At 36.7% G+C, this 27123-nt stretch overlaps 1 protein-coding gene across 1 annotated transcript in view; it reads left to right on the forward strand.

Moving 5' to 3' along the window:
- Nucleotides 1-27123, forward strand: part of LOC150079292 (polyamine-transporting ATPase 13A3-like) — a 559638-nt gene that overhangs the window by 151035 nt on the left and 381480 nt on the right. Inside the window, exons 10-11 of the mRNA XM_090383023.1 lie at nt 6228-6383; nt 23357-23514. Of these exons, the coding sequence (XP_090239149.1) occupies nt 6228-6383; nt 23357-23514 (314 nt within the window). The remainder of the gene's footprint in view (nt 1-6227; nt 6384-23356; nt 23515-27123) is intronic.

Below are 27123 nucleotides of genomic sequence, written 5' to 3' on the forward strand. Positions count from 1 at the left end.
TGCCGCTGTCTTGTCTGATGCACAAGAGTGAGCTCTGGCTTTGAGTTGGGCAGCTGAGATCTCAGTGGGCCCCCATTTTAATTCCTTTGAGGGCTCCTACCCTAATCTTCAAACTCTCATAAACATTCATCAAAATGCTGAGTTGGTGCCTAATTTCTTCACACACACTCTCTGCACCCAGCATACATCCTCCTTGGCTGGATCATGTCCTTTTCCAGAACTAAGTTTTCTGACCCAACTATCATTGTCTCAATACCATCAGCAGATATTCTTGCAGCCCTTTTATTCACGTGTGTCTCATTCCTGTAAAAACAGTTTCTCCTGTTAAAAAGCACAGACCACATTGAGAAAAATTTTACTCCATGAGCCTTGCACAATCTCTCCAGGGCTGAATTGCCAATTTTTTTAGGCTGTCATGCACTGGAGAATCGTCCCCTTCAATTCTCCTCCATGCCACAGTACTCCCACTACTTTGTGCCATTGCTTTCCTGCTCTAGTTTAGGGCATGATTTCTGTTTAAATACAATTTAATTGATTAACAATGGAAATTAATAAGATTAATAAATTTAATTGATTGATCAATTAAATTTAATTGATTAATGCAGTGATATATATTACTTTATCTAGTTTCATGTTATACCTTACCCTATCAAATTCGAGATATACATTATGGTATACCATAACAATTGCAATGTTAAATTAGTTATATCCTTGCGAAAAAGTAAAAATTCCTTGGCTAAACACAAAAAAGATGTATAAGAAGTGATTAGAACCTTCAAGCTACTTATTTATCACAATTAAAACCTTACTATTTCTCTGCATTACTCATTATTTGCTACGGTATTCATATTAAAGCACTGATGCAATAGCAGTATGGGTAGTAAGTCATAACTTAAAAAATCACTAGCTAAATTTATAAATAAGCCAAGAATGTGCCTAAGACTATTTAAACTCTTTGTAAAACATAATTTAATGTGTTAATTAATCAAAAAAGATGGTAAAAATTTCCAAAAAACGCATATGTTTTCGCAAGCATAAATTTCTGTGTCCTGGTACTTATAATCTGGTATCTGACTTTCTGTAGATATTATTTTTCAGGAAATATACATCAATCAAGGTTGTGCCAGAAACCAGAAGTTGAAGGAGTAAATGAGGAAGAAGAAGAAAAATTGTTTCTTCTTCTGTGAGTTTGAAGGCAGACAGTAAATTTATGCTGACTAGTTGCGTCAATTTGAACTGGGTTGGAAACCATAGGGGGAAATTATAGAAGCCAATTCAGAAGAACATTACACATGGAAATGTTCTTCTGAAAATAATCTATAGAAAAGGCATGCAGCAGAAACAGAACATCTGTGAGACAAAGTGGAGAGAATTTGTAAGAGGTGTGTCATTAATTAACCTGACTGACCTCTTTTGAATGAAATCTAGAACCCTAAGAGAGATTTTGTGGACACCATCCCAGATGTTGGATGGTGCCTGTAAAAATAGTCCATAGTAGGACAGATTTAAGATTTGTATAGGGCGAGTAGTTCTTTAGAAGAAAAGCAAACTCAAGGGCGAAAGAAAAAACCTAGTTTTTTAGTTGCAGAGGAAGCAGTATTTGTGATACTTGTGCCAAGAGAGATTAGAAATCCGGGTAATCTCTGATAGAAATATATGTTGTCTAAGTGTCATGAGAGATAAGAATAGGAGTAGTTTTTGTGAGATAGTAGTGGCATGTGATGCAAGAAAGCAAGTGTATGAGCTTATGTAGCATCAGCTAAAAAAAAAAAAAATTGTACAAAACAAATCCCTCTAAATGTTTTTCCAGTTCCTCCTTAAATTTATTTAACCTATCAACTTCCACAATGACAAATCGAAGTTTGTTCCAGCAATTAACCACCCAGTGGCTAAAGGCAAATTTCCACACATCTACCACCAAATACGGAGGATGCGGAAAGGTCACGGAATGACCACCGCATATCCTGGAGCAATATGGCCTTAGTTGCTAATGCTCCTAAAAAAAAAACCAAAAAAAAAAAAACCAAAATCCACACATCTATTCTACATCTGTCTTTCCTTAATTTGAATTTATGACCCCTTAGGTTTGTAATCTGAACAAGTGGAAGAATCCATCAGAATTATGCATGTTCAGAATTCTGCATGCTAGTCTCCAGCCACTGCAATTTGCAGAACTTAAGCCTCTCTTGGTAAGAGGATCCTTTTGTTGAGAGACCACGAGGCAGCATTGGGTGGAACTTACTGGGATTGGTAAAAAAATTATTTCCCAAGTTTGTCAATAGAAGAGTTAGAAGAAAAGTAGGATGGTAGTAAGTTGCCTTTCTCTTTAGATGTGAATGCAATACAGAGGTAACAATACAGATAAGCAAAAGTTGTAGCTAATAGCTTTGGCAAGAGACCTGAATGCTTACCTACAGTTTGGACAAGAAACATGTTTTATATTATTAGCTTGCTCAAAATATAGTTTGGATTGATTAATAACTGCTTTACAATTGTTGTGAGCTTTAATGTAGGCAGAAAATCATTCCTTCAAGAATGATTTCTGCTAACATTTAAAACAGTAATCCAACCAAGGAAAAGATTAATAGTAATCTCACAAACCATCCCATTTTGCATTGTAATGCCAAATAACACAAGGTTGCGGATGGCCAGGAGAGAAAGCTCTGTTGGAGGTTGTGATCTTGAGGTATCTAGAGGACCACTTACTTCAACTGTGTACTTATCTATGTCATTAGTAATTGCAAAAGCCTCAGTATCCCAGCCGTCTGGAGTTGTTAACATTAAAATTTGCCAGAGAAAATTACCTCATTGTTATGAAAGTTGAACTGGAGAAATAGTTGAGTTTCAAAGAGTTCCATGTGATTAGTTTAGTTGGGAGAAGGCAGCAGTGGGGGGGGGGGCAGTACAGAGAGATATTATGCTGGAGAAAATTTCAAATTACTAAGTCTCTGACAGAACGGTCATGTTCACAAGTACTACTATTGAAGCAGAAGGAATCATACAGGGAATAATTGGAGAACTGCGATGAGCATGACTGGTTCAGAGCCTGGAACTCAACTCCACTGAATGCCTGTGAGACAAATTGGAGTGCCTGGTTAGACAGTATTTTTCCAAACTGTCTCTTGCAGCTACTCTGCTGGAGAAATAGAGGCAAATTCCAGCCAGCACCTGCCGGAAATTGTTGAAGGTATGCTCATTTGGGTTGTGGCTCTAGTATTTATCTGGTTTTTTTTTATTAAAAACCCTTTTTGAAATTTATGGATGGCTAAATATTTCTTTTGATCATATAGCATTTTGGATATTTTCCCGAAGTACTTTCGGGTAAGGGAAGCGCATAGGATGATAGGATTAATTTCCTTTTTATTTAATTTTTAATTTCATTTTATTATTTTTATTTATTTATTAATTATTATTATTATTTATTTATTTATTTAATTTTTGTTTTTATCATTGTTTTGCTCGGATTTTTTTTTTTTTTTTTTTGGCTGGTGCAGCATAAGCCATAGGCTTTCTTGCACCATACGGCCGTTACTAATACTAATATAAATTTTTATTGAAGAGTGAAATGTTGAAATGTCTGATATCTTCAGAATCCATCAGGATCAACTGACATTTTGATAGTAAATTTTTTTAATTGAAAAAACAGAACAAACTTAATTAACATATATCTGATTTATGTAATATACTCCATCCAATGTTAAATGGATGAATCATAATAGATAGATTTATATATTATGATCCAATGTTCTTGAACACATTGAGTGAAATTCATCACAACTTTGCAGAATATTTCCTCATTTTGCTTAGCAGTTTCTTCACAAATACATGTTTTGAACTCTTCGGTCATTTGGGTTTATTTTTTTTTTCTGTCAATCTTCTTGAGATATTCCCCCCTCCCATAAGGTGTGAGGTGCCATAAGACCAGGGGAACGACACAGGGTGGCTCATTTCTTGTATCTTCAAAGCAAGAAATGAGCCAGCCTGGAAAGATTGCACGTAAAAGATTCATATTCACTTCTGCCATCTAAGATGTTACCACATCAAGTTGATATCATATCTCATCTGTGTTACCCATTTCTTCATGCTGTAGTCAAACTTTCAAATCATGTCTCGGTAGCATTCTATGTTGACTAAAACTGTTGGGCATTTTCATTATTGAAAGACCAATAATCTTAAAATTCAAAACAGCAAATTGTACTGTTACTTTTGGTGAATGAAATGGCAATTCATGAACTTAGCCAGGATTATCAGTGGTTAGTGATAATTCTGTTTTTTGATCTTATCATTCAAATAAAAATGTGCTTCACTCATAAATAATTTCTTTTCAATTTAGTCATTTGCCCTCTTTTTGTCATTTGCACTAAGTTCTTGAACAGCAACCATTTCGTGATGGTGAAATGTTTGTGTATGAGGATTGTGCGTCATAGATATACTGAAAATACATCAGTCCAAATGAATTGTCTTGGACATGATCAACAGACAGGACAACTCACTCTGTTCTCAGATGTATTTTCAGTATGTGTAAGCTTCCATTTGGTTTGTCTGTTATGTCATTGTTGGGTTAAAAATTGGTTATCCACAACTTGGTTGTGTCAATGCAGGGCACATTACAAACACGAAAATGTTTCTAAAAATTATGCTGCATTGTAACAAGAGATTTATGAAAAACCCTGTTCATATGAAATACAACGTTGAATGCTCCAGTGCTCCATAATATAACATCAATCTCCTTTCTAGTGCATTTTTGATAAAAGCAAAGACTTCTGCTTTAAGCAGAGAAGGCTGCCTGATATTCTGTGAATGCAAGATATGTTTCTGCATATTCATCTTTGTTTAAAGCTTATTCTATTTCTTCAGTGTTCATGTTGACATTTTTTGTATTTTTATGGTGTGTTACATTTAATCATTTCCAACATCAAAAAACAAGGTATGTGCATTAAATTTTGTGGAAAAAAACAGAAAAACTCCAACTGAAACATATCATTTGATGTAAGCATTTGAAGATGCCTCAATGAGGCATTCATGAGTTTCTGAATAGTTTTGTCATTTTAAAGTGGGACAGGCATTGACAGCAACTAGCATTCTGAACACCCTTCAGCCAGTATAAATGAAGGATTGATAGCCAAATTTTGGCTATCAATTTTAGTGCAGAGTGACAGATTGACCATTCATGACATGGCTGAAGAGATAGCCATTTTTTATGGTATATGTCAGATTTTAAGTAAAAATTTATGGATAAAGCAAGTTTCAACCAAGTGCCATTCCATGGCTGCTGACAGTGGAACAGAAACAACCACATGTCTATGAGTTTGACTTTTTTGATTACACAGAAATCAGCAAAAGCATTTTTAAAAAATATAATAAGTGATGAAATGTGAAGTAATAAATGAACCACAAAAGGATTTGATTTTCAGTTAATCATTTCCACAAAAAGATATTTTAAAAATAGTTAAATGATATATGACTTCCTTTGGCAATTTCAAAAGTTTGAGATGCTTCCAGCACTTAGAGGAATGGTGGAATAAAGATGTATGTAATGATGGAGCCTACCTTTAAGGAAATTAGTCTTCCATCCCTTTAAGTACAATAGCTTAGTTTTCCTAGATTGGTCTGATATTTTTTTGATTAGCCCATGTACATTCCTGGATAATTTATCATTTATTATTAATTTTAATTTAATGCAGACTTACACTGTGCATTGTGTTGGTGACCCATGGTTTGGGAAATATGTATTAGATTAAACATGCATTCATCATGGAAAAATTATATGCTATATATTCTGGTTTCATTTAATTTTGAGAAACACTGTATATTCCTCCAGTGTGATTTTAACCTCTTTTTTAAGGTTAAAGAGAAAGGTGATTACCTTATGAACATCAATGGCATTGGTCATCCTCCTTGAATGTGGAACCATATGATGGGTTTTATCATGGGATGTTTGTAGAAATAGCCTCAGGATTGGATGTTTTCTGCATTGTGTATTCAATGCTCTTAATACAACCTCAGAGGATTTGTTGTAAGAAAGCAGTGAATGTAAGAAGGCAGATCGAAGAAGGCAGTGAATTTAATGAGAAAGGATATTTATTTACTGTTATTTTTCAATAATAATTTGATTTCAAAATATTAAGAAATATAAATTAAGAAAATAAATAACTGTAAAGCATTTCTGCTAACTGTAGTTTCAAACTTTTTTTTTATTATTAAAAGTAAACTTTTTTCCCTTTTAGGTGAAAGTGTTCCAGAAATAAAAACTTCACTCCCAAATCAAGATGAAGTTTATAGTCCTGAGGGCCACAAGCGGCATACATTATTTTGTGGAACACAAGTCATTCAGTCAAGATTTTATGAGGAGAAAAAAGTGTATGCCATAGTTGTTAGAACTGGTATGTCTCATTTATTTTTATCCAGTGACATTTCCTTTGTTTATAATTTTAAAATTTGTATTTTATGTAATAAATGAACTATGTGGAATACTTCACATTTAGGAACACAAATAAAAGGATTTATTCCCATGTGCAGAATTTATTTATTTTTTTTCTTCTTCAAAATAGCAAATTTTGAGGGGAAAAAAAAAAAATTGTCATTACTAGCCATTAAACGTATAACTGTATATATATCAGCTCCCATGGTAGTGACAGTCATAAGGTGTGGCCAAAGTCGCTTTACATCTGAAGGATGACAAATATTTCTAGTTCTGTCTATTCCCAAATTGCAAAATTGAGTCAAATAGAATCAGGCATAAGCCATCCCCACCTGTCCTTTCTCTACACATTTTACTCCCCATACTCAAATTCTGAATCCCTTATATCTGAGTGATACCATGTCTCTGGTATCCTCACAGTGTGTGTATTTGATTGATTTGATCAGCACTTCAAGTGCATCAGATTTATCTGAGTGACACCACGTCTCTGATATTCTCACAATGTCTGAATTTGATGACTTCATCAGCACTTCAAATTCATCATATTTATTTCTTATGATCCTAGCATTAGTGTACATACAAGTATACCTGCAGTTGTTTTTACTCTTGGTAACTCTAACATGGTCCACTTATTTGCTTGTTCCACCTCTGCTCTGCTTATGGCTTATAATCTCATATTGAGCCCTGCTTCTTGGGGGGTATACACAGCTTAATCTATTAGGTTGTGTATATCCCCAAGCTAGCAGTTTTCCTAACACTGCCTCAATAGCATCAGCAAATATTCTTGCACCCCCTTCTATTTAAAAGTTTTTAAGGTTATAAATGGGGTAAATTTTCCCAAGTGCATATGTGATCCTCAAAAAACATTAGCACAGCTAGTTACAGGTTAAAGAAATAATACATGATCATCTTGACAGAAATGTGAATTAATTATGCAGCAATCCTCATATTTTTAAGGAAAGATCTTGTCATGATGGAATAGCAAAGAAATTGGATGAAAAAAATACATCATATGATTAGATTTCAGTAATGCTTTTGACACTGTTTCACATTAAAGACTGCTGTACAAATTGGAGCAATGTGACGTTGTTGGGCAAGTTACTGCTATAGATAAAGGGATGTTCGTTGGCAGAAGGCTGAGTGGTTATTAATGAGACCCGCTTCTTAGACAGCTGCTAAAGTTAATTAGTAGAGTCCCTGCTTTCACATATGAAGAAGTTTTTATGGATGGGGGCACAAGAAGTATATCATAGTTATAACTGGAAGCTAAATGATTTTATAACTGAGAGGGTCAGTGCTCAGTCCTTTATTATTTTCAGTATTTATTAATAATATTGATAAAGGCTTATCAAGTTTAATGTCTATAAGTTTTCTGTGATATAAAGGTTAGTGGAGTGGTTAATGACAGGACTTAAGGCATTCTAGTGCAACGAGACCTGAAAAATCAGAAAGATGGGCTGAGAAGTGGCAATTGAAGTTTAACCTTGATGAATGCAAGGTGCTGCATATGGGTATCAGTAATCCCTGAATAACATACCACTTGAGTGGTACCGCACTCAAGGTAATGGAGAACTGTACAAGCAGTTTAGATCGCCTTTCAAGACAACTGATCACATTCTGTTGATGGTATTTAGGAACTTTTCCACCAGGGACAAGATGGTCATTCACTGTATAAAGCAGGGAGTACTGCATACAGCTACATCTTGAGTACTGTGTACAGGTATGGAAGCCTCATTTTTATGATGATTTGGATATGTTCTAACTAGTGTAGAGAAGAGTGACAAGATGATTTGGGGACACAAAAGGAAGTTACCTTACAAAGAAAGATGAGCTCCTCAAATTGCAGCATCTATAATCTACACACTTTCAAGGAGACCTGATTGAAGTGTTTAGGGCTTTAAATAAACTGCATAAACTAAATGCTGACGACGTCTTTACTCTTTCTTGGATGACACACATATAAAAGGATAGTTCCATCAGATCTGCAAAATTAGCCAGAGAGTAATTGATTGTTGGAAAAGGTGCCTCCGTAGCCAGGTGGGCAGGAGCAATAGTGCATAACACATGCTTCTTGATTAGACCGAGGTTCGAGCATGTGACCACCAAATACGGAGGATGCGGAAAGGTCAGGGAACGACCACCGCATATCCCCGGAGCAATATGGCCTTAGTTGCTAATGCTCCTAAAAACCAAATAACAACAGCAACAACATTGTTGGAAAAACCTATTTTGCGTTGTGGAAGTTTGTGGTAGTTTGAAATAAATTTCAGGAAAGATTAGACAAATTACACTAGCCAACAAAAAATATTTTTTGTCATATCTCTGCAATGAAAATATGTGATTCTGGAGGAAATAAATGCACTGATTCCGAAAATCACCATAAAAAGTCTCTATTACACCTACATCAAAAGATGTACCATTTAATGTTAAAAAGAAGGGTTATTTAACGTATAATTCAAGTTTGTAAAACAAGTGTAAAAAAATATTATACATTCTCTATAATTCATTTAACTTCAGAAAAAATATTATAAATCATAGTAAAATAGTTATATTCCAATAATATACAGGGTGTCCAAAAAAGGTGTAACCATTTTTAAATGTTTGTAGCAAATGTGATATTAATGATAGAAATACAAAACCTGCACTAAATGTGAGAAAAACGAAGTTTTTACTTCAATAATCCATTCTTTTCTTTTGCAGATTGTGACGGTTGTCCTGAAGTTTAAGTAGAGAGGTAACAAATGGATCCCATGACCAAAGCACAGGTAGTGGAATGATTTATTGAAATCCGGTCTGAAATGCAGGTTCAGCGTAATTTCAGGAGTAAATATGGGATAAAGCCACCAACCCGTAACAGCATCAGAAAGTTGGTATCAGCTATTCAAGGACAGGTAGTGTCCATCTTAAGAAAAGCCCTGGTCGACCAGCATTGATGCAGGAAAGAGTGAATGTTGTGAGAGAGACATTTGTTCGTAGTCCTCAAAAATTCGTTAGAACAGCAGCACAGCAACTGGCCATCCCCAAGACTTCAGTGCATAGAGTGTTGCAAAGAAAATTGAAGATGCACCCTTATAAACTGCAGATTCTCCAGCACATAACCCGGGATGACCGTGTGAAACGTAAACAATTCGCAGAAGACATGTTAGAGAAAACGGAACAAGATGAGTGTGTAATGGCACAGATTTGTTTCACAGATGAGTGCACATTTCATGTTTTGGAAAAGGTGAATAAGCAAAATGTCAGAATTTTGGGGGACTGAAAACCCACACTGTGTGTGCAGGAGTATCAGCGAGATAGCCCAAAGGTGAATGTGTGGTGTGGCATCATGGTTGATCGTGTTATTGGACCCTTTTTCTTTCAAGAAGCAACTGTGAGAGCGGATAATTACCAGGACATGCTTGAGCTTTATGTGTATTCTCAATTGGACAAACTGCCAAATGGAGTTATTTTCCAACAGGATGGAGTGCCGCCACATAGGGCTTTGAGTGTGAGGAGGTCTCTTGATGACAAGTTTCCTGGCTGTTGGATTGGGCGTGATGGTTTCATTGCGTGGTCACCACATTCACCAGATTTATCCCCTTGTGATTTCTTCTTATGGGAATTCATCAAAGACACAGTCTGCAAGACCCCTGTTGCAGACTTAAAGTGCAGGATTACAAATGCAATTACCATAATTAAGCGTTACATCCTTGAAAAAACATGGGATGAACTTTATTACTGATTAGATATTGTTCATGTGACAAGTGGTGCACATGTTGAACGTCAGTAAAAACTTCGTTTTTCTCACATTTAGCACAGTTTTGTGTTTCTGTCATTAAAATTACATTTGTTACAAACATTTAAAATTGGTTACACCTTTTTGGGACACCCTGTATAATTAGCATACCTGTAATTGTCCTTAAAAATGTTTGCTACTAAGTGATTTTCTCTTGTATTCCTGCTTACTCTCCCTCACAAGGAACCAACTGTAATCCCCCATCATTACAGGATCCCAGCGACTTTGGTACCGCTTTTCCATCGTGGAAATATCTTGATGAAACTACTCCCCTTGTTCATCACTCACTTCTCACAGATTTTCGGGAAACATTTGAGATGGGAATGGAGAAAATGAATTTTCAGCGACATTTGACAGCCCATGTTTTTGTAGCACTCGAGTAAATTAGACACCAACATTTCATAATTTTCTTCTTCTTTCCTATTACCCAAAAAAACCATGTACAACCCCCCCTTAAATGATTGCAATGCTGTCAATTCCACCTCCGTTTAATTAGGTTTCAAACAAAATGTCTTTCAGGAGTTCCCCAATTTGGGGGTCCTATGAAAATTCCTTCCTTAAGTTTGGCATGTGTTAAATTATGAAACAAACTTCTCAAGTATGCAAATCCATTACCTTCTTTATGTAGTCCCTTCACGAAATTTTTTATCAATCCAAGTTTGATGTGCAGGGGTGGAAGAAGAACCTTGTTTGATTGCACTAAAAGAATATATTTTACATTACATTGTCCTGATATGAATTCATCCCGCTTGTCCCATTGTTGCACAACATAATGTTCTGTCACACAGCTGTCCCACAAACACAAAAAAAAACAATATTTTTTGAAACCACCCTGCAAACCAACAAGCAAACCAGTAACCTTAAGATCACAGCATATGTTCCAACCATAATCCTGGTATTTTATAGCATGTAGAACTTTAGAGATGCTTTCATGACTTTCTTTAAGTCCATTTGAATGAAACACAGGAACCGATGGAAATTCATTGCCATTATGAAGCAAAGCTGCTTTTAAATTTAATTTTGAGGGATCTATGAATAAACACAATTCATCTGACTTATGAACAATGCCTAGTTCTTTCAGAAGTCCAATAATGTCTTTGCAAAAACACATACTGTCCTTTGTAGCAAAATATTTCGAAAACTTTTATGTCTTTTTCGAAACACTGACATTTGTTCCTGCGGTGAGTATATTCCACTGCTGTAACCTAGAACCTAATAGTTCAGTTTGTTCTTTCGGTAAATTTAAGTCTCGAATGAAATCATTCAACTCATCTTGTTTGATTAAATGTACCTCACTACCTGAACTTACTGGCTGATAGTCGACATCATGTGAAGTGGAGGCTTCTAAAGAATCCTCAACTTGAACTTGATCACTGTTATCTTCCCTATTACTGTTATCCCAAGTTTTGGGGGCCACTGGTACTGGCAAATCATCACTGTGTGGAACGAGCCAAATTGCAGACGGTATATTTGGATATATTATAGTGTGTTTCCTTTTTTTAGACATACCAGATGTTTGGAGGATAGATTTACAACCCTGAAACATTAGCATTAGCATTAGCATTAGTAGAGGCAGTGCAAGAAAGCAAGCTTATGCAGCATCAGCCAAAAAAAAAAAAAAAAACCCACTTCCACTTCACCCCTCTGTTCGTTCAAAATACCTGTCCAGCTGAGCCTTAAACTTATTTAGGCTATCAACCTCCACCACAAGGGATGGAAGTCTGTTCCACCAACCAACCACCCACTGGCTAAAGGCAAATTTCCGCACGTCTATCCTACATCTGTCTTTCCTCAATTTGAATTTATGCCCTCTCAGGTGATTTTTCTGAGCTAGAGGAAGAATCCCATCAGCATTGAGCATGTTTAAACCATTCAAGGCTTTATACACCTCTATCAGATCACCTCGCTGGTGCCTAGTCTCCAGACACTGTAATTTGCAAAACTTAAGCCTTTCTTCGTAAGAGCACCCCTTTGTTCCATTCACTAATCTTGTTGCCCTTCTCTGTACTCGTTCCAGCAGCTCTACATCCTTCTTGAAATGAGGCCTCCAGACCTGTATACAGTACTCTAGGTGTGGCCTGACCATTGCCTTATACAATGGAATAATCACCTCCTTATCCCTGCTGGAAAAATTCCTGTATATCATTGACAATACTCCATGAGCTACCCTTGCAGCCCGTCTGCACTGTTCAGAGAACTTCATATCTGCCTGCACAACCACCCCCAAGTCCCTTTCATTCTCTACCACTGTCAGTGTAGTACCACAGAGTTGATACGTTGCTCTGGGGTTGATGTTTCCCATGTGTAGTACTTTACATTTGTCAATGTTAAACTTCATTTGCCACCTCTCAGCCCATCTGCTCAACCTTTCCAGATCCTGTTGCAGCAGCATAGTGTCAGTAGTGTCCTTGACAACCCTGCCAACCTTTGTATCGTCTGCAAACTTGGACATTAAGCCCGATATACCATCATCAATATCATTTATAAATACAGAAAACAATAATGGACCCAACACTGAGCCCTGAGGGACTCCACTAATAACATCAGTCCATGATGAGCAGTGTCCATTGATTACCACTCTCTGTCTGCTCCCCCTCAACCACCCCTTTATCCATAGCAGCAATTTGCCTCCAATGTCACACTGCTCTGATTTGTGTAGCAGTCTTCCATGTGCAACAGTATCAAAAGCCTTTCTAAGATCCAAGTATATAATATCAAAGTTATTCCCTGCATCCAGTTCTTTTGTGACTGCATCATAGTATCCAATCAAGTTGGTCAGGCAAGACTTCCCCTTAACAAAACCATGCTGTGTCTGAGCTATAACTGAAGTCTTGTCTAAATGATCCTGCAGTGCTTCTTTAACCAGTGCCTCCATTAATTTTCCTGGAACAGAAGTTAAGCTCACAGGTCTATAATTACTTGTGTCAGCCTTTGATCCTCCTTTGTGAATTGGGGTCACATTTGCACATTTCCAGTCTATGGGTACCTCCCCTGAGTCCAAGGAAGCTCTCATAATTATGGCTAAGGGTTTGCTTACTTCCTTTGCTACCTCCTTTAATATAACTGGATAGATCCCATCCACCCCAGGTGCCTTTCTTGTGTTTATCTTCAACAGTTTCTCCTCCACTTTACTCCCAGTTATTTCAAGATTCTGTAGCTTACTGCTAGAGTTGAATACACCTCTGGCATTCCCCTTGCTGAATAACTCCTCATGTGTGAATGTCGATGCAAAATATTCATTTAGTTTGTTAGCTACCTGAGCAGGATCATCAACACTTGACCCATCAATATCAAGTGGACCAATCTGATTCATCCCCTTCCTTCTAGAGTTTACTTAAGTAAAGAACTCTTTGCTGTTTTTCTTTGCATCCCTTGCCAAGGATTTCTCGTAATCTGCCTTCGCCTGCCTAACCTCCTTTGTAACTTGGTTGCATATCAACTTGTATCTATCATAGGCTTCTGTGTCATGTGCTAATTTGTATGTATCCCATGCATTTTTCTTCTCTGCCATATGCCTCATTAGTTCATCTGACATCCATTTTGGCCTAAACCTTGAACAATATTTCTTAGTTGGTATGTAAAGCCTAGTAGCTTCCAAGATAAGTTCTTTGAATGCTTCCCATTTTGAATTTGCTGTTGGTAACATCATCAGTTGGTCCCACTGTATAGAATTTAAATATTGTCTCAGTCCATCGTAGTCGCCTTTACGGAAGCAATAACCCTTCCCTTTACCCCTAATGGTAGTTACCTCTTTGAGTAAATCCCACTTCACCACACTGTGATCACTGCCACCTAGTGGTTCATTTATCTGCAGATTCTTAATGCATGAAGAATCACTGCTGATAATCAAATCAAGAGTATTACTCCCTCTAGTTGCCTCCCGAACATGCTGATGTAGAAAACAATCATCCAATAAATCCACAAAAGTTCTGCTAGTGTGTGAGTAACCAGCCCCCAAATTCCAGTCAATATCTGGGAAATTAAAATCTCCCATTATAAGACACTCTGATTTACTGGCCCACTCTATTTCCCTGTACAGTTCCTTATTATATTCATCAGAGTCATTAGGCCTATAGCACGCTCCTACTCTCAATTTTGATCTCCCAATGTTTATGTCACACCAAACTGACTCCACACTGCACTGTCCAGCGATGTCGACTGGCTTCACTTCCTTGGTTTTTACGTGTTTCTTAACTAATAGCATAACCCCTCCCCCCTTCCTATCCTGTCTATCCTTTCTGTAGACGTTGTACTCCCCAAATTGCAGTTCTGCATCCCTTATATCTGTGTGGCACCACGTCTCTGATATCCCAACAATATCTGCCTTTGATGTTTTGAGCAATACCTCAAATTCATCAAATTTATTTACTAAACTCCTAGCATTGGTGTACACGCAAGTATACCTGCACCTGTTTCTATTCTTAGCTACCCTAACACAACCCATGTGTTTACTTGTACCGCAATGGCTTGCAGCAGGCTCTGAAATACCATGCATCTTGTTTTTCAGGCTTCTGCTCATTGTAATAGAAGCAGTGCAAGAATCTCTTTCACCTCTGCCAGTGGCTACTGTCAATCTATTGGTCTTTGTCTCCCCCCAAGCTAGCAGTTTTCCGACCCACCTAACACTGCCTCGATAGCATCAGCAAATATTCTTGCACCCTTTCTATTTAAGTGTATCCCATCCCTGTAGAAGCAATCTCTCCTGTTAACAAGTACAGTCCAGGCTGAAAAAAATTCTACCCCTTGAGCCTTGCACAATCTTTCCACGGCCGAATTGATCGACAAGACTCTCATCATATACTCCCTTCTATTGTGTCTGGGCAGAATTGCAGACACTTTCAAATTCAACCCTAATTCTTGGCTTTTGTTCAACAGTGACCTGTACTTGTTAAGTAATTCTGCCGGTCTCCTACTCCTAATATTATTAGTGCCAACGTATACAACTATATCACCTTTTGTGCCCTTAAAAGATGATATTCGCTCTACAACGTCATCAACCTTTGCCCCTGGCAGACATACCCTGGTCCTGTTCCACCTATCTTTTTTACAAAGCATGTTCCCCGTTTCCCTGACAATAGAGTCACCAACAACTACTAGTTCCTTCGGGACCAGCGCATTCTGCCTTAGGGGTTGTCTCTGTGTCACGCGATGCCCAAGTGCAAGCTCTGGCGTTGATGTGGGCAGCTGAGAGCTTGATGGGCCCCTCAATTTAGTTTCTTCGAGGGCATCCACCCTGTCCTTCAAGCTCTCATATAGGCCCACAAGAACACCGAGTTGTTGCCTGATATCGATACACTCCTTGCATCGCGCACACACAAAGACATCCCCCTTGGCAGTATCATGTCCCGTACCCGATTGCTCTGCAAACATCAAGCAAACAGTGCATTTTATAAGGCTGTCAGTCAGAGGACAACTGCCCCCCTCAGTTCTGCTCTGAGCCACAGCACTTCCATTAGCTTGAGCCTTTTGCTTTGCTGCTCTGGTCTGAGTCATGATTCTATTAATTTATTAATTAATTATGTTATGTTATTAATTATATTACATTTGTAATCTAAGTCGTTATATGTATTTATTTAAACGTACAATTTAACTGCTAACGAAGTTCAACTAACGCTATCTAGTACGGTATATAACCTACGATATATCTGGTACGGTATCACAATGGCGGGAAAGTTACTAACGGTAGCGGTAGTTACGAACGGTAGTTACGAACACGTGGAAACCCTTACCGATACTTTTACAAGGCCGAGTAAAGAATAAATACACCAAATTAATCAAAAAATCACAAAATAATGTTATACTACTAAATTTAAATCAAAAGTTTTAGAAAAACAATAATTTCAAATCAATAAATAAGAAAAATCCACTTAGCGGCTTTGAACACGACCGTCACTAGTAGCCTCGTCAGCATGTTCTAAAATATAAGGCATATAAATGTCACGATCAGTTAATACTTGGAAAACCTTGGCACAGATCACAAGAAAACCAAGGCCTGAGTCCATAAAATTAAGAGAATTAGCTTATATCTGTTAAAATAAATCAGTATGTCATATGTTACTGGCTAGATTATGCAAAATTGGCATATTTTGGTAACGCTTAACCTCCCTGTATATTTAATAATTGTGATGTGATGTGAAACTGTCATGGTGATTTTCGAAATCTGCACATAAAAATTGGTTAAAAACAGCATTTAAGTTCTTGGTGGTAAAAATCGTGTTGGCTAGTGTTATTAGAAGAGATGTACAGATGACACCAGTAGTTTCTCTTTTTCTTTTTTTGATTTGGCTGATGCTTGCTTCCTTACTTCATTTTCCACACCAAAATTAATACTTATTATGTTTTTCATGTTTAGTGGGCTAATATGATTCATCTCTGTTCTTCTGGTGTCAGTCTAAACAAAGAATTTCTTACTACTTTTTTTGCCTTCTTAGCCACACTCTTCTTTCAGTCTTAACATGCTTACCCCCTACCTCACAAAGTAGGCGCCTCCTTAGCCAGGTGGGCAGGAGTGGCAGTGCGTAGCACATGCTTCTTGATTAGACAGGGGTTCGAGCCTGTGACCACCAAATACGGCGGATGCGGAAAGGTCAAGGAATGACCACCGCATATCCCCGGAGCAATATGGCCTTAGTTGCTAATGCTCCTAAAAACCAAATAACAAACAAACAAACAAACAACAACAAACAAACAAACCTCACAAAGTAACTTGATTGCTGAAAAATTTGTACTTACATAAGATTCTGTCCCCTGACAATTTATAATCAACCATTGATTAACAATTCATCTGACATCCATTTTGGTCCAAACAATAAACAATATATCTCAGTTGGTATAAAAGCATAGTTGCCTCTATGATTATCTTCCTGAGCACTTCCCATTTAGCATTTTTATTTTTCAATATCATCTTTGCAAAAACAAAATGTCTTCCCGTTATTCCGAGCAGTAGTTATTTATTTGAATAACTCCCACATCAGTAACTCACTGATTGGTTCACAGGTTCCCCCCATACACAATAACTGGGCTCCAGACTACTTGGGGTTGGGAAGCATGTATTTGGAGTGTACGCTCCCCTATGGGGAAAGACTGTTCTGTGGGGGCTGTTTGGCCCAGGGCCTGTGCTAGCTCGATGTATCTGGTGACATTTATTATCACAAGGACATGCAGAAAGGTGAGGGAGTTTTCTTCCAGTTGAAATGTGAAACACATAGTATAATGTTCGTGTTGGAGCAGAAAGTATCAATTCTAACTTGTGTCCCCAGACAAGAGAAATGTTATTGATATTTCTAGTCCATAGGATTTGCAAAAAATACAGAGCTACTAGGCTCAATAACTTCTACGTTGTAAAAATATATTTAAAAGAGTAATAGATTGCCTCAATCTTTTGCGTAGAATACTTCTAGTCGATGCTCTCCAAATGTAAACGAATAAAATAAAATAAATACAAAAGATGCTCCTTTCTCTGGTACCTCTGTACTTGGAGTGGAAGAATCTTTCCTTAGTTCCACTGATGATGCAATTAATGAAATTTGGGTTAGTCATTAATAAAGAGGATGTCTTGTGCACCACAGTTTGCATTCTAACTCCCAAGGTCCACAGTTATGAAGGGCCCTCAGGGTCAGGCACTTTAATATGCTACTTTTACATGGGGAAATTGGAAAACCTATGCCTAAGTTACAAGAAGAGTTTACCTACAGAAGGGATAAAAGTACAGAGGTCCTGCTTTCATTCCTTTCCCCTCCTTGCCAATGTCATTGTTTGATAAATTTGAATAAGATGGCCCCAGCCAATCACCCATATACATACCTAAATTATATCTAAAAGTGTAAGAGATTACCTCAGTCTTTTGCATAGAATGCTTCCAGTCGATGCTCTCCAAATGTAAATGAATAAAATAAAATAAACAGATAAAATTGATTTTAATGAATTCTCTCATTCATAGAAACATGACTGATCTGACACACAACGAAATCGAAAGCTAAGAGCCCCAACCCGACTCCAAAACACATCAAACCAACTCAGAAAAAACCACGAGCGCGAGAAGACATTCTGTCAGAATAATTAAAATAATTACAATAGTTAAAATCGGAAAACCACATATGAGAATAAATAATTTAAAATCACGATTATAAAATTTGGATAAACATATTGACCTACAAATTAAACGAAATTCACTGTTTTCCTCCTTAAGCAGACAACGCTTTTTGATTATTCGTCTTGATCACAGTACGGAAATAACGCGAAGTGTGTGTGTGTACGTGCGTGTGTGTTAAGTTCTTACATGGAGAGATTATTTGTATTGGTGCATGCGTAAAAAAGACCAGAAATCCAAAATTAGGTAAAGATAGAATTGATAGAATTTGAGTAAAGGTTCATTTCAAGGGTCTCAGCGATCAATATTTTTAAGTAATCATGTTGTATGTTGAAGATTTCCGCTTCATTAAATAGGAATATGTGGCCTTCACTGAAGGCATGAAACTCCAATTCCGATGCATTTGCACGCGATGTGCAGACCGAAGCAGCGTGTTGTTTCACATGTAAATCGAGAGTACACCGAGTAGATCCTTGCTATGATGAATCGCACTGACCACAATAAATATTGTATACAAGATCATTTACTTGTATCGAGAGAGAGAGAGAGAAGGAAGAACTGTGTGAGCTTCTGCATAGGCCTGGCTACAATTTTGAATTCTGTATCTTTAAAGAGTTTATTGAGTTGCCTGCACCATTGTTCAATATACGGAATAGAAATAAAGAATTTTTTATTGGTTTCATTAATAGGTATTGTATTTTCTGACATTTTTAGCTTGTAATCAGATTTGATTTATAATGGAAAGTGGATAGCCCCTGTTTAAAAACCTATTGGTTAGGTGGGTTCAGAAGTAGAATATTTGTGCGTTAAGGAACTGGTTAAATATTATGGACCTTTTATAAGTAAACGGATGATAACTTCTTTAGTGCAAGAACATCCCTGTATTGGTTGGTTTTCGGAATGCAAAAATTATATTTTTGCATATCTTGTGTAAGAGTGAAATTTAAGAAATTTAGAGCTTTTGTTTCTACATGTTCTTCCTCCAATGTAAAATGTAGTCTCGTATGAATGCTGTTAAATGTCTTTAGAATGTCCTGAATGTCATAATCCATTATAACGAGTACATTGTCAAGGTATCTCCCATAGTAAGTAATACAGGGAAGGAATGGTGTTAAATGTATGTGCTCGATATTAGCAAGATAGATCTCTGCTATCAGGCCGCTCAGGCTCAAACCCATAGGTAATCCGAAAATCTGCTTGTATATGCTTGTCTTTAAAAGCAAAATAATTACCTTCAAGTAGAAGCTTGATTAAATGGAAAATTTCTTTTTTAGGTAAATTAGAGTGATTAATCATAATGGTATCATCGTTTAACAATTCCCAAACTATATCAAGAGCATAGTCTACATTTACATTGGTTTACAGGGAAGTGACATCTAATGAAAATAAATTATCATTACCGCGAAGCTTGACATCTCTAAGACTGTTGAATAGAGTGTCATAGTTTTTTATACAGAATTTTATCATCTGTCTAAAAGGTTTTATGATGTTATATATGTGTGTAACTAAGTGTGAAAATGCGGAATTTTTTTGTAAAAAACAATTGGACATATGGGAAAACTGGGTTTATGGAGTTTAACTTGTCCGAATAGTACAGGAATGTTACAGTTCCTGGCTTTCAGCTCTTTTAGTTGCGCCATAGAAATAAAATCACTCTTATGTATGACATTAGTATTTTGTTGTATTGATTTACTAAATTCCTAAATATAGATGGGTCTATCTCTATGTAAGTTGAACTGTGTAATATAATAGAGTCCAATTTGTTAATATAGTCTGATATTTAGAATAACTACTGTGTCCCCTTTGTCTGCTCTTTGAATGACAATATCTTTGTTTCTCCTAAGATTACGTAATGCTATAACTGGCACCTCCAAGGCCAGGTGGGCAGGAGCAGCAGTGCATAGTACACGCTTCTTGATTAGACCGGGGTTCGAGCCCGTGACCACCAAATATGGAGGATGCGGAAAGGTCAGGAAATGACCACCGCATATCCCCGTAGCAATATGGCCTTAGTTGCTAATGCTCTTAAAAACCAAATAACAACAATGCTATAACTTCTCTCTTATTCAATCTGAGTAACCGAAGATTTTTGGGGTTATTAACTATTTGATTGACTTGTTGGATCAATAAGTCTTTTTGTGGAATGTTGCGGAGACTAAACTCAAAATCTATCACAAATTGTTTCTTAGGAAGTTTATGGGGGTAAATTAAAATTCAGTCCCTTCGATAGGAGTGAGAACTCATTATACATGTAATGTGAGGGAGAAGAAGGTTTGTAAGCTAGATTTGTGTTATGTGTAGTTCCATTTTCTTTATATGTAGGTATAGTAGAAATTCCCGTATATGTTTGAGCGACCGTTTGAGTAAACATGTCCGGGTTGTTAGTGGGCGTATTGCATCTGTACAAGGGGGGTTTCAGTAACTTTTATCCGAGCCCGATTTAAAACTGTTAATAATGCGTTTAATTTATTTGAGTGCCTATTTTTTATTTCAGTGGCTAATGCATTCTGCCTTAAATCTATAAAGGTTTTCAAAATGAACCAGTCGTTTGAATGTAAATATTTTTTTATTTTGTCGTGAAGTATGGTAACCTGGAATAATAACTTCTCTTTATCGCGAAATGAGAATTTAAAGCAAGTTTAATAATACGGCGCAACATGGCAAAAGCAAGTAGTTTAATACCTTGGATCCTACAATTGAAATTAACCTTAGCAAAATTTGGAGTGATATTTTCAAGGAGTCAATATTTCAGGAAAGAAATATGATATTTTTGTGCAGAATATTTTAATGTCACTTTAATATAATTTTGCACCATATTGTACAAAAAATCAAGACAAATAGTTGAAAAGCATTGTCTGCTTAAGGAGGAAAACACAGTGAATTTTATTTAATTTGTAGGTCAATATGTTTATCCAAATTTTATAATCTTGATTTTAAATTATTTATTCTCATAGGTGATTTTCCGATTTTAACTGTTTTAATTATTCTGACTGAATGTCTTCTCACACTTGTGGTTTTTCCTGAGTTGGTTTGATGTGTTTCAAGGTCTAGTTGGGGCTCTCAGCTTTCGATTCTGTTGTGCGTCGGATCAGTTATGTCTCTATGAGTGAGAGAATTCATTAAAATCATTTTATCCGTTTACATTTGGAGAGCATCTACGCAAAGCATTCTACGCAAAAGATTGAGGTAATCTCTTACTCTTTTAAATGTAGTTTAGGTATGTATATGGGTGATTGGCTGGGGCCCTCTTATTCAAGTTTATCAATCAATGACATTGGCAAGGAGGGGAGAGGAATGAAAACAGGGCTGCTGTACTTCTATCCCTTCTGTAGGTATACTCTTCTTGTAACTTAGGCATAGGTTTTCCAATTCCCCATGTAAAAGTAGTATATTAACGTGCCTGACCCTGAGGGCTCTTCATAACTGTGGACCTTGGGCGCTAGAAAGCAAACTGTAGTGCACAAGATATCCTCTTTTTAATGACTAACCCAAATTTCATTAATTACATCATCAGTGGAACTAAGGAAAAATCCTCCCACTCCAAGTACAGAAGAACCAGAGGAAAGGTTGCCGTAGCCGATTGGTCAGGTGCACGGGTGCATAAGTACACGTACCTTGAGTGACGCGGGTTCAAGCCCGTGACTGCTGAATACGGTGCTGTTTCTTGTATTCTCTCTACCTTGTGAACTCCTCTGACCATGTGGTCGTCCCGGAGTATAAACAGAAAATTTATTTATTTATTATCTTTCGTACTTCCATGCAAGCCAGGGATGAGTTCCCAAAGGTCGCGGGTTCGATCAAAGTACTGCAAAAACCTTGGGAGGTGCAATATGGCCACAGAAGCCGATGCGCCAACAACTATCAAATCAAAAAAAAAAAAAAAAAAAAAAAGGATGAGTTAAATAGTTTCCATAGTTAAACAAAATATAATAAAAAGTAGTTCAACAAAGTATACATGTTTACAAAGTATACAGTTCAACAAAGTTTACATGTTTAATGTGATGCATTAAACATGTATGCTTTGTTGATAAATAGAAAACTGAAACATTTTGATACAAAGATCCTCTTCGGTTTTCTATTTATCAACAAAATATACATGTTTAATGCATCACATTAAACATGTATACTTTGTTGAACTATTTTTTATTATATTTTGTTTAACTATGGAAACTATAGTTAAAATCCTTCCACTCCAAGTACAGAGGTACCAGAGGAAAGGGTCGCCGTAACCTGGCTTTCTGGTATGCAAACTGGTATGGTATGCATGCTTTCTGGTATGTTTTTCTTAGTATCATTATAGACTATCTCTTTCAACTTAAGACACTTTCCAATCCTACATACTACACCATGAGAGAATTTAAAGGCCTAGGCCATCCAATATAGTCCAAGCCAGGATATCAACATAACCAAGGATAATAACTCAGTGTTCTTCCCCACCCCTCTTCCCTTCAGAAACATAGTGACAGCCATAGTATTCAACAAATGCAATAGGAATGCAATTCTTTCCCCCCCACACCCACCCACCCACCCAATTCAGCATTTGCTTATTTTTGCCTTAGAAGAGAAGAACTGAAAAGTAAATAGAACGCTTGAAAAACAGTTTTGGAAAAATTAATTTCCAAATTGTTTTACTTTATTAATTTATCATCAGACTTTTTGAGCAAAGCATTTTTTTCTTTTAAGTTTATTAAAGTTCATTTTGCAGTTAAAACCGATACAGTGATGTGTTGTCAATTGAAATAAGGGTATTCCTTTTAAAATTTTATTTTCAAGCTTCTTCACAATATATGTCACATTTTTGTTTGTAATTCTCAAATGCGAGTTCTAACGATTTATCTAAATTTAAAATAAAAGCTTGATCTTCCCTACTGTTAGATAATCAGACAGCTAAATAGTTGGTGGGCCTTACCACTTATTAAATAATTTTATTTTTTTAAAGCAATTTTTTTGAGATAACTGAAGTACAGATAATTTAAAGATATTTGTTTACTTCTCTGTAATTATGGTCCCATAAATTTTTTTTCTTAAAAGAAAATAAATATTAAATTTTTTTTTTTTTTTCTTTAAATAGGATTTTCTACAGCAAAAGGAGAACTGGTTCGATCCATCTTATTTTCAAATGATATGGGTTTCAAATTCTACAAAGATGCCATAAAATTTGTTCTGTTATTGTTTTTCATCTCAATTGTTGGAATGATTTATACTGTTGTTTGTTATATTAAAATACATGTAAGTGTTTTCTGCCACACAATTGATATTCATCTATAAAGTATTTAATAAAAAAATAAAAAAACAAAAAAAAAATAGAAAAGTATTATTGATATTTAGTGAATAAGAGTTTGCGGCATTATCTTAGTTATATCACTCACCATTCCAATGAAAAGATTTGGGCTTAATTCCCATCATAGATTTTAGAACTTAAAATCGTATTTTTAGATGGGCCAAATTAGTCAGTCTCAGTTGGAGGGTCTACTAGGGGGTTTCTGCTGATGTTATTTTCCTGATGTTTACATGCTACAAACAAATGGCAAACTAATATGGAGAGCACAGAAATTTTATACATGCTTGTGCATAAGATGCTTTAGATGTAGAAACTCTGGCTGGTGTAGAAATATGTTACAGAAACCTTGATTTTATGCTGAGGAATTATCACTTTTTGCTGCTCCATGGAGATTCATTTTCATATTAATTTTATGAGTTTTTGTTATTTCCTACTTTTTAAAATTTGGTTAAGAATATAGATTTTATTCTTCTGATGTAGTAATTGTGTCTATTTTCTATATATATATATATATATATATACACCCTGCAAAATGTGCGTGTGTTTACACACACATACACGCACATTTTGCAGAGTTGTTTTATAATATAAGTACTTTTCAAATAATATGGACATATATGCATGAATTATCTTAAATTTTCCATTATGTGCTGCTACCTGTGTTTCTAAGTAATAATAGACATGGTATATAATAAATAGCAACACGAAATAGATTTAAACAGCAGAGGTGGAAATTATCTGTCAGCCAGAGTTGTACAACTTTGGCTTACCAAACTGAAATTACTGGAATTTAGTTCCAGAAGTTTGATGAAATTGAATCAAGTGATACATAAATATATGTATAAGATAGCATTATATCAGATTCTCTTTTGATGCAATACTATCTCCTACATTTTTTTATGATATTTTCTGTGATTTAAAAAAAAATTCTAATTTGATTTTTTTACAATAATTTTGCTGCAATTAGCATTAGTATTAGAGGCAGATGATACAAGAAAGTAAGCTTATATAGCATCAGCCAAAAAAAAAAAAAAAAAAAACCCCTTCCTGTTTCAGCCATCCATTCACTCCAAAAGTTTGTCTAGTTCAGCCTTGAATTTGTTTAAGCTCTCAACTTCCACAACATCAGATGGGAGCTTGTTCCAGCAATCAACTACCCGCTGGCTAAAGAGGAATTTCCGCACATCTATTCTACAACCGTCTTTCCTCAATTTGAATTTGACCCCTCAGGCAAGAGGAAAAATCTCATCAGCATTGAGCTTGCTCAAACCATTTAGGGCCTTATACACCTCAATCAGATCACCTCGCAGGTGCTTGGTCTCCAGATGCTGCAATTTGCAGAACTTAAGCCTATTTTGGTAACAACAACCCTTTGTTCCACTCACTAATCTCTGTGTCCTTCTCTGTACTTGTTCCAGCAGCTCTACATCTTTCCTAAATTGAGTCCTCCAGACCTGTATGCAGTACTCAAGGAGTGGCCTGACCATTGCCTTAGGCAAGAGTATAATCCCTTATCTCTGCTAGCAAAATTCCTATATCTCATTGACAAGATCCCATGAGCTACCCTTTCAGCCTCTTTGCACTGCTCAGAAAACTTCATATCTGACTGCACAATTACCCCCATTTCTTTTTTGTTCTCCACTACTTTGATTGTAGTGCCGCACATTTTACTCTGGGGTTACCTGCTTCCCATATGCAGTCAACGAAGAAAATATCAGAGAGTAATTAGTGCATTATAGCCTAAGTTGCTGATGCACCAACAGATCTAACGACATATGCAGCATTTTGCATTTGTCAAATGTTAAAATTCAGTTGCCACCTCTCAGCCCATCTGCCCACCTTTTTCAAATCCTGTTCCAGTAGCGTACTGTCCTTACAGTCATTAACAACCCTACCAACCTTCGTATTGTTTGCATACTTGGATATTAAGCTTGATGTACTTTCATCAATATCAGAGATAAATACAGAAAATAGCAATGGCCCAACACTGTCCCCTGGGGGACACCACATTAGTCCACTAAGAGCAGTGTCCGTTGATTACCACCCTCTGTCTTCTCCCACTCACCCATCCTTTTATCCATTATAGTAACTTTCCCTTAGTGCCATACAGCTCCAACTTGTACAGTAGTCTTCCATGTGCAACAGGCGCCTCCGTAGCCAGGTGGGAAGGAGCAGCAGTGCGTAGCACACGCTTCTTGATTAAACCGGGGTTCGAGCCCGTCACCACCAAATACGGAGGATGCGGAAAAGGTCTGGGAATGACCCCCGCATATCCTGGAGCAATATGGCCTTAGTTGCTAATGCTCCTAAAAACCAAATCACAATCACAAACCATGTGCAACAGTAACAAATGCCTTCCTAAATATCCAATTATACTATATCAGAATTATTATTTGCATCCAGTTCCTTTGTGACCACATTGTAGTATCCAATCAAATTGGATACTACAACGTGTCAGACAAGACTTCCCCTTAAAACCCATGCTGGGTCTGAACTATAACTGCAGTCTTGTCTGGATGATCCTGCAGTTCTTTTTTAACCAGTGACTCCATTATTTTCCCAAGAACAGAAGAGAACTATAATTATTTGTGTCACCATTTGAACCCTTCCTTTGTGAACTGGGGATACATTTGCATATCTCCAGTCAGTGGGGACCCCCCCCCCCGAGTCCAAGGATACCCTCATAATCATGGCTGCTTACTTCCTTTGCTGCCTCCTTTAATATAACTGGATAGATCCCATCCACCCCAGGTGCCATTCTTGTGTTCAACTTCAACAATTTCTCCTCCACTTTGCTCTCAGTTATTACAAAATCCTTTAGCTCCCTGTTAAAGTTTGATAAGCTTCTGGCATTCTGCTCCATTAATAACTCCTCATGTGTGAATGTAGATGCAAAATACTCATTCAAGATCATCAACAGCAAGATCGTCAACGATCGAACCATCAATATCAAATGGACGAATCTGATTCATCCCCTTCCTTTTACAGTTTACATAAGTAAAGAAGTCTTTACTGTTTTTCTTTATATCCTTCGCCAAAGATTTCTCGTAATCTGCTTTTGCTTGCCTAACCTCTTTTATGACTTGATTACAGACTATCTTCTTATTTGTACCATAAGCATCTGTGTCTCCTGATGATTTATATGTATCTCATGAATTTTTCTTCTCTGCCACGAGTCTTATTAGTTCATCTGAAATCAATTTAGTCCTAATCCTCGAACAGTATTTTTTAGTTGGTATGAAAAGCCTAGTAGCTTCCAAGGTTAATTCCTTGAAGGTTAATTCCTTCCAAGGTTAAATCCCATTTAGAATTTGCTGTTGGTAACATCATCGTTTGGTTCCACTGTATAGGATTTAAAAAATGTCTCAGATGACTTTAGTCACCTTTACGAAAGCAAAAACCCTTCACTTTACCCCTGATGGTAGTTACATCTTTGAGTAAATCCTGCATCAATTTACTGTTGTCACTTCCACCTAGTGGTTCCTTTATCTGCAAATTCTTAATGCATGAATAATCACTGCTGATAATCAGATCACGAGTATTACTCCCTCTGGTTG

The sequence above is a fragment of the Mastigoproctus giganteus genome, chromosome 10 (assembly GCF_048544385.1).
Source record: "Mastigoproctus giganteus isolate SK-2022 chromosome 10, ASM4854438v1, whole genome shotgun sequence".
In the NCBI taxonomy this organism is placed as follows: domain Eukaryota; kingdom Metazoa; phylum Arthropoda; class Arachnida; order Uropygi; family Thelyphonidae; genus Mastigoproctus; species Mastigoproctus giganteus.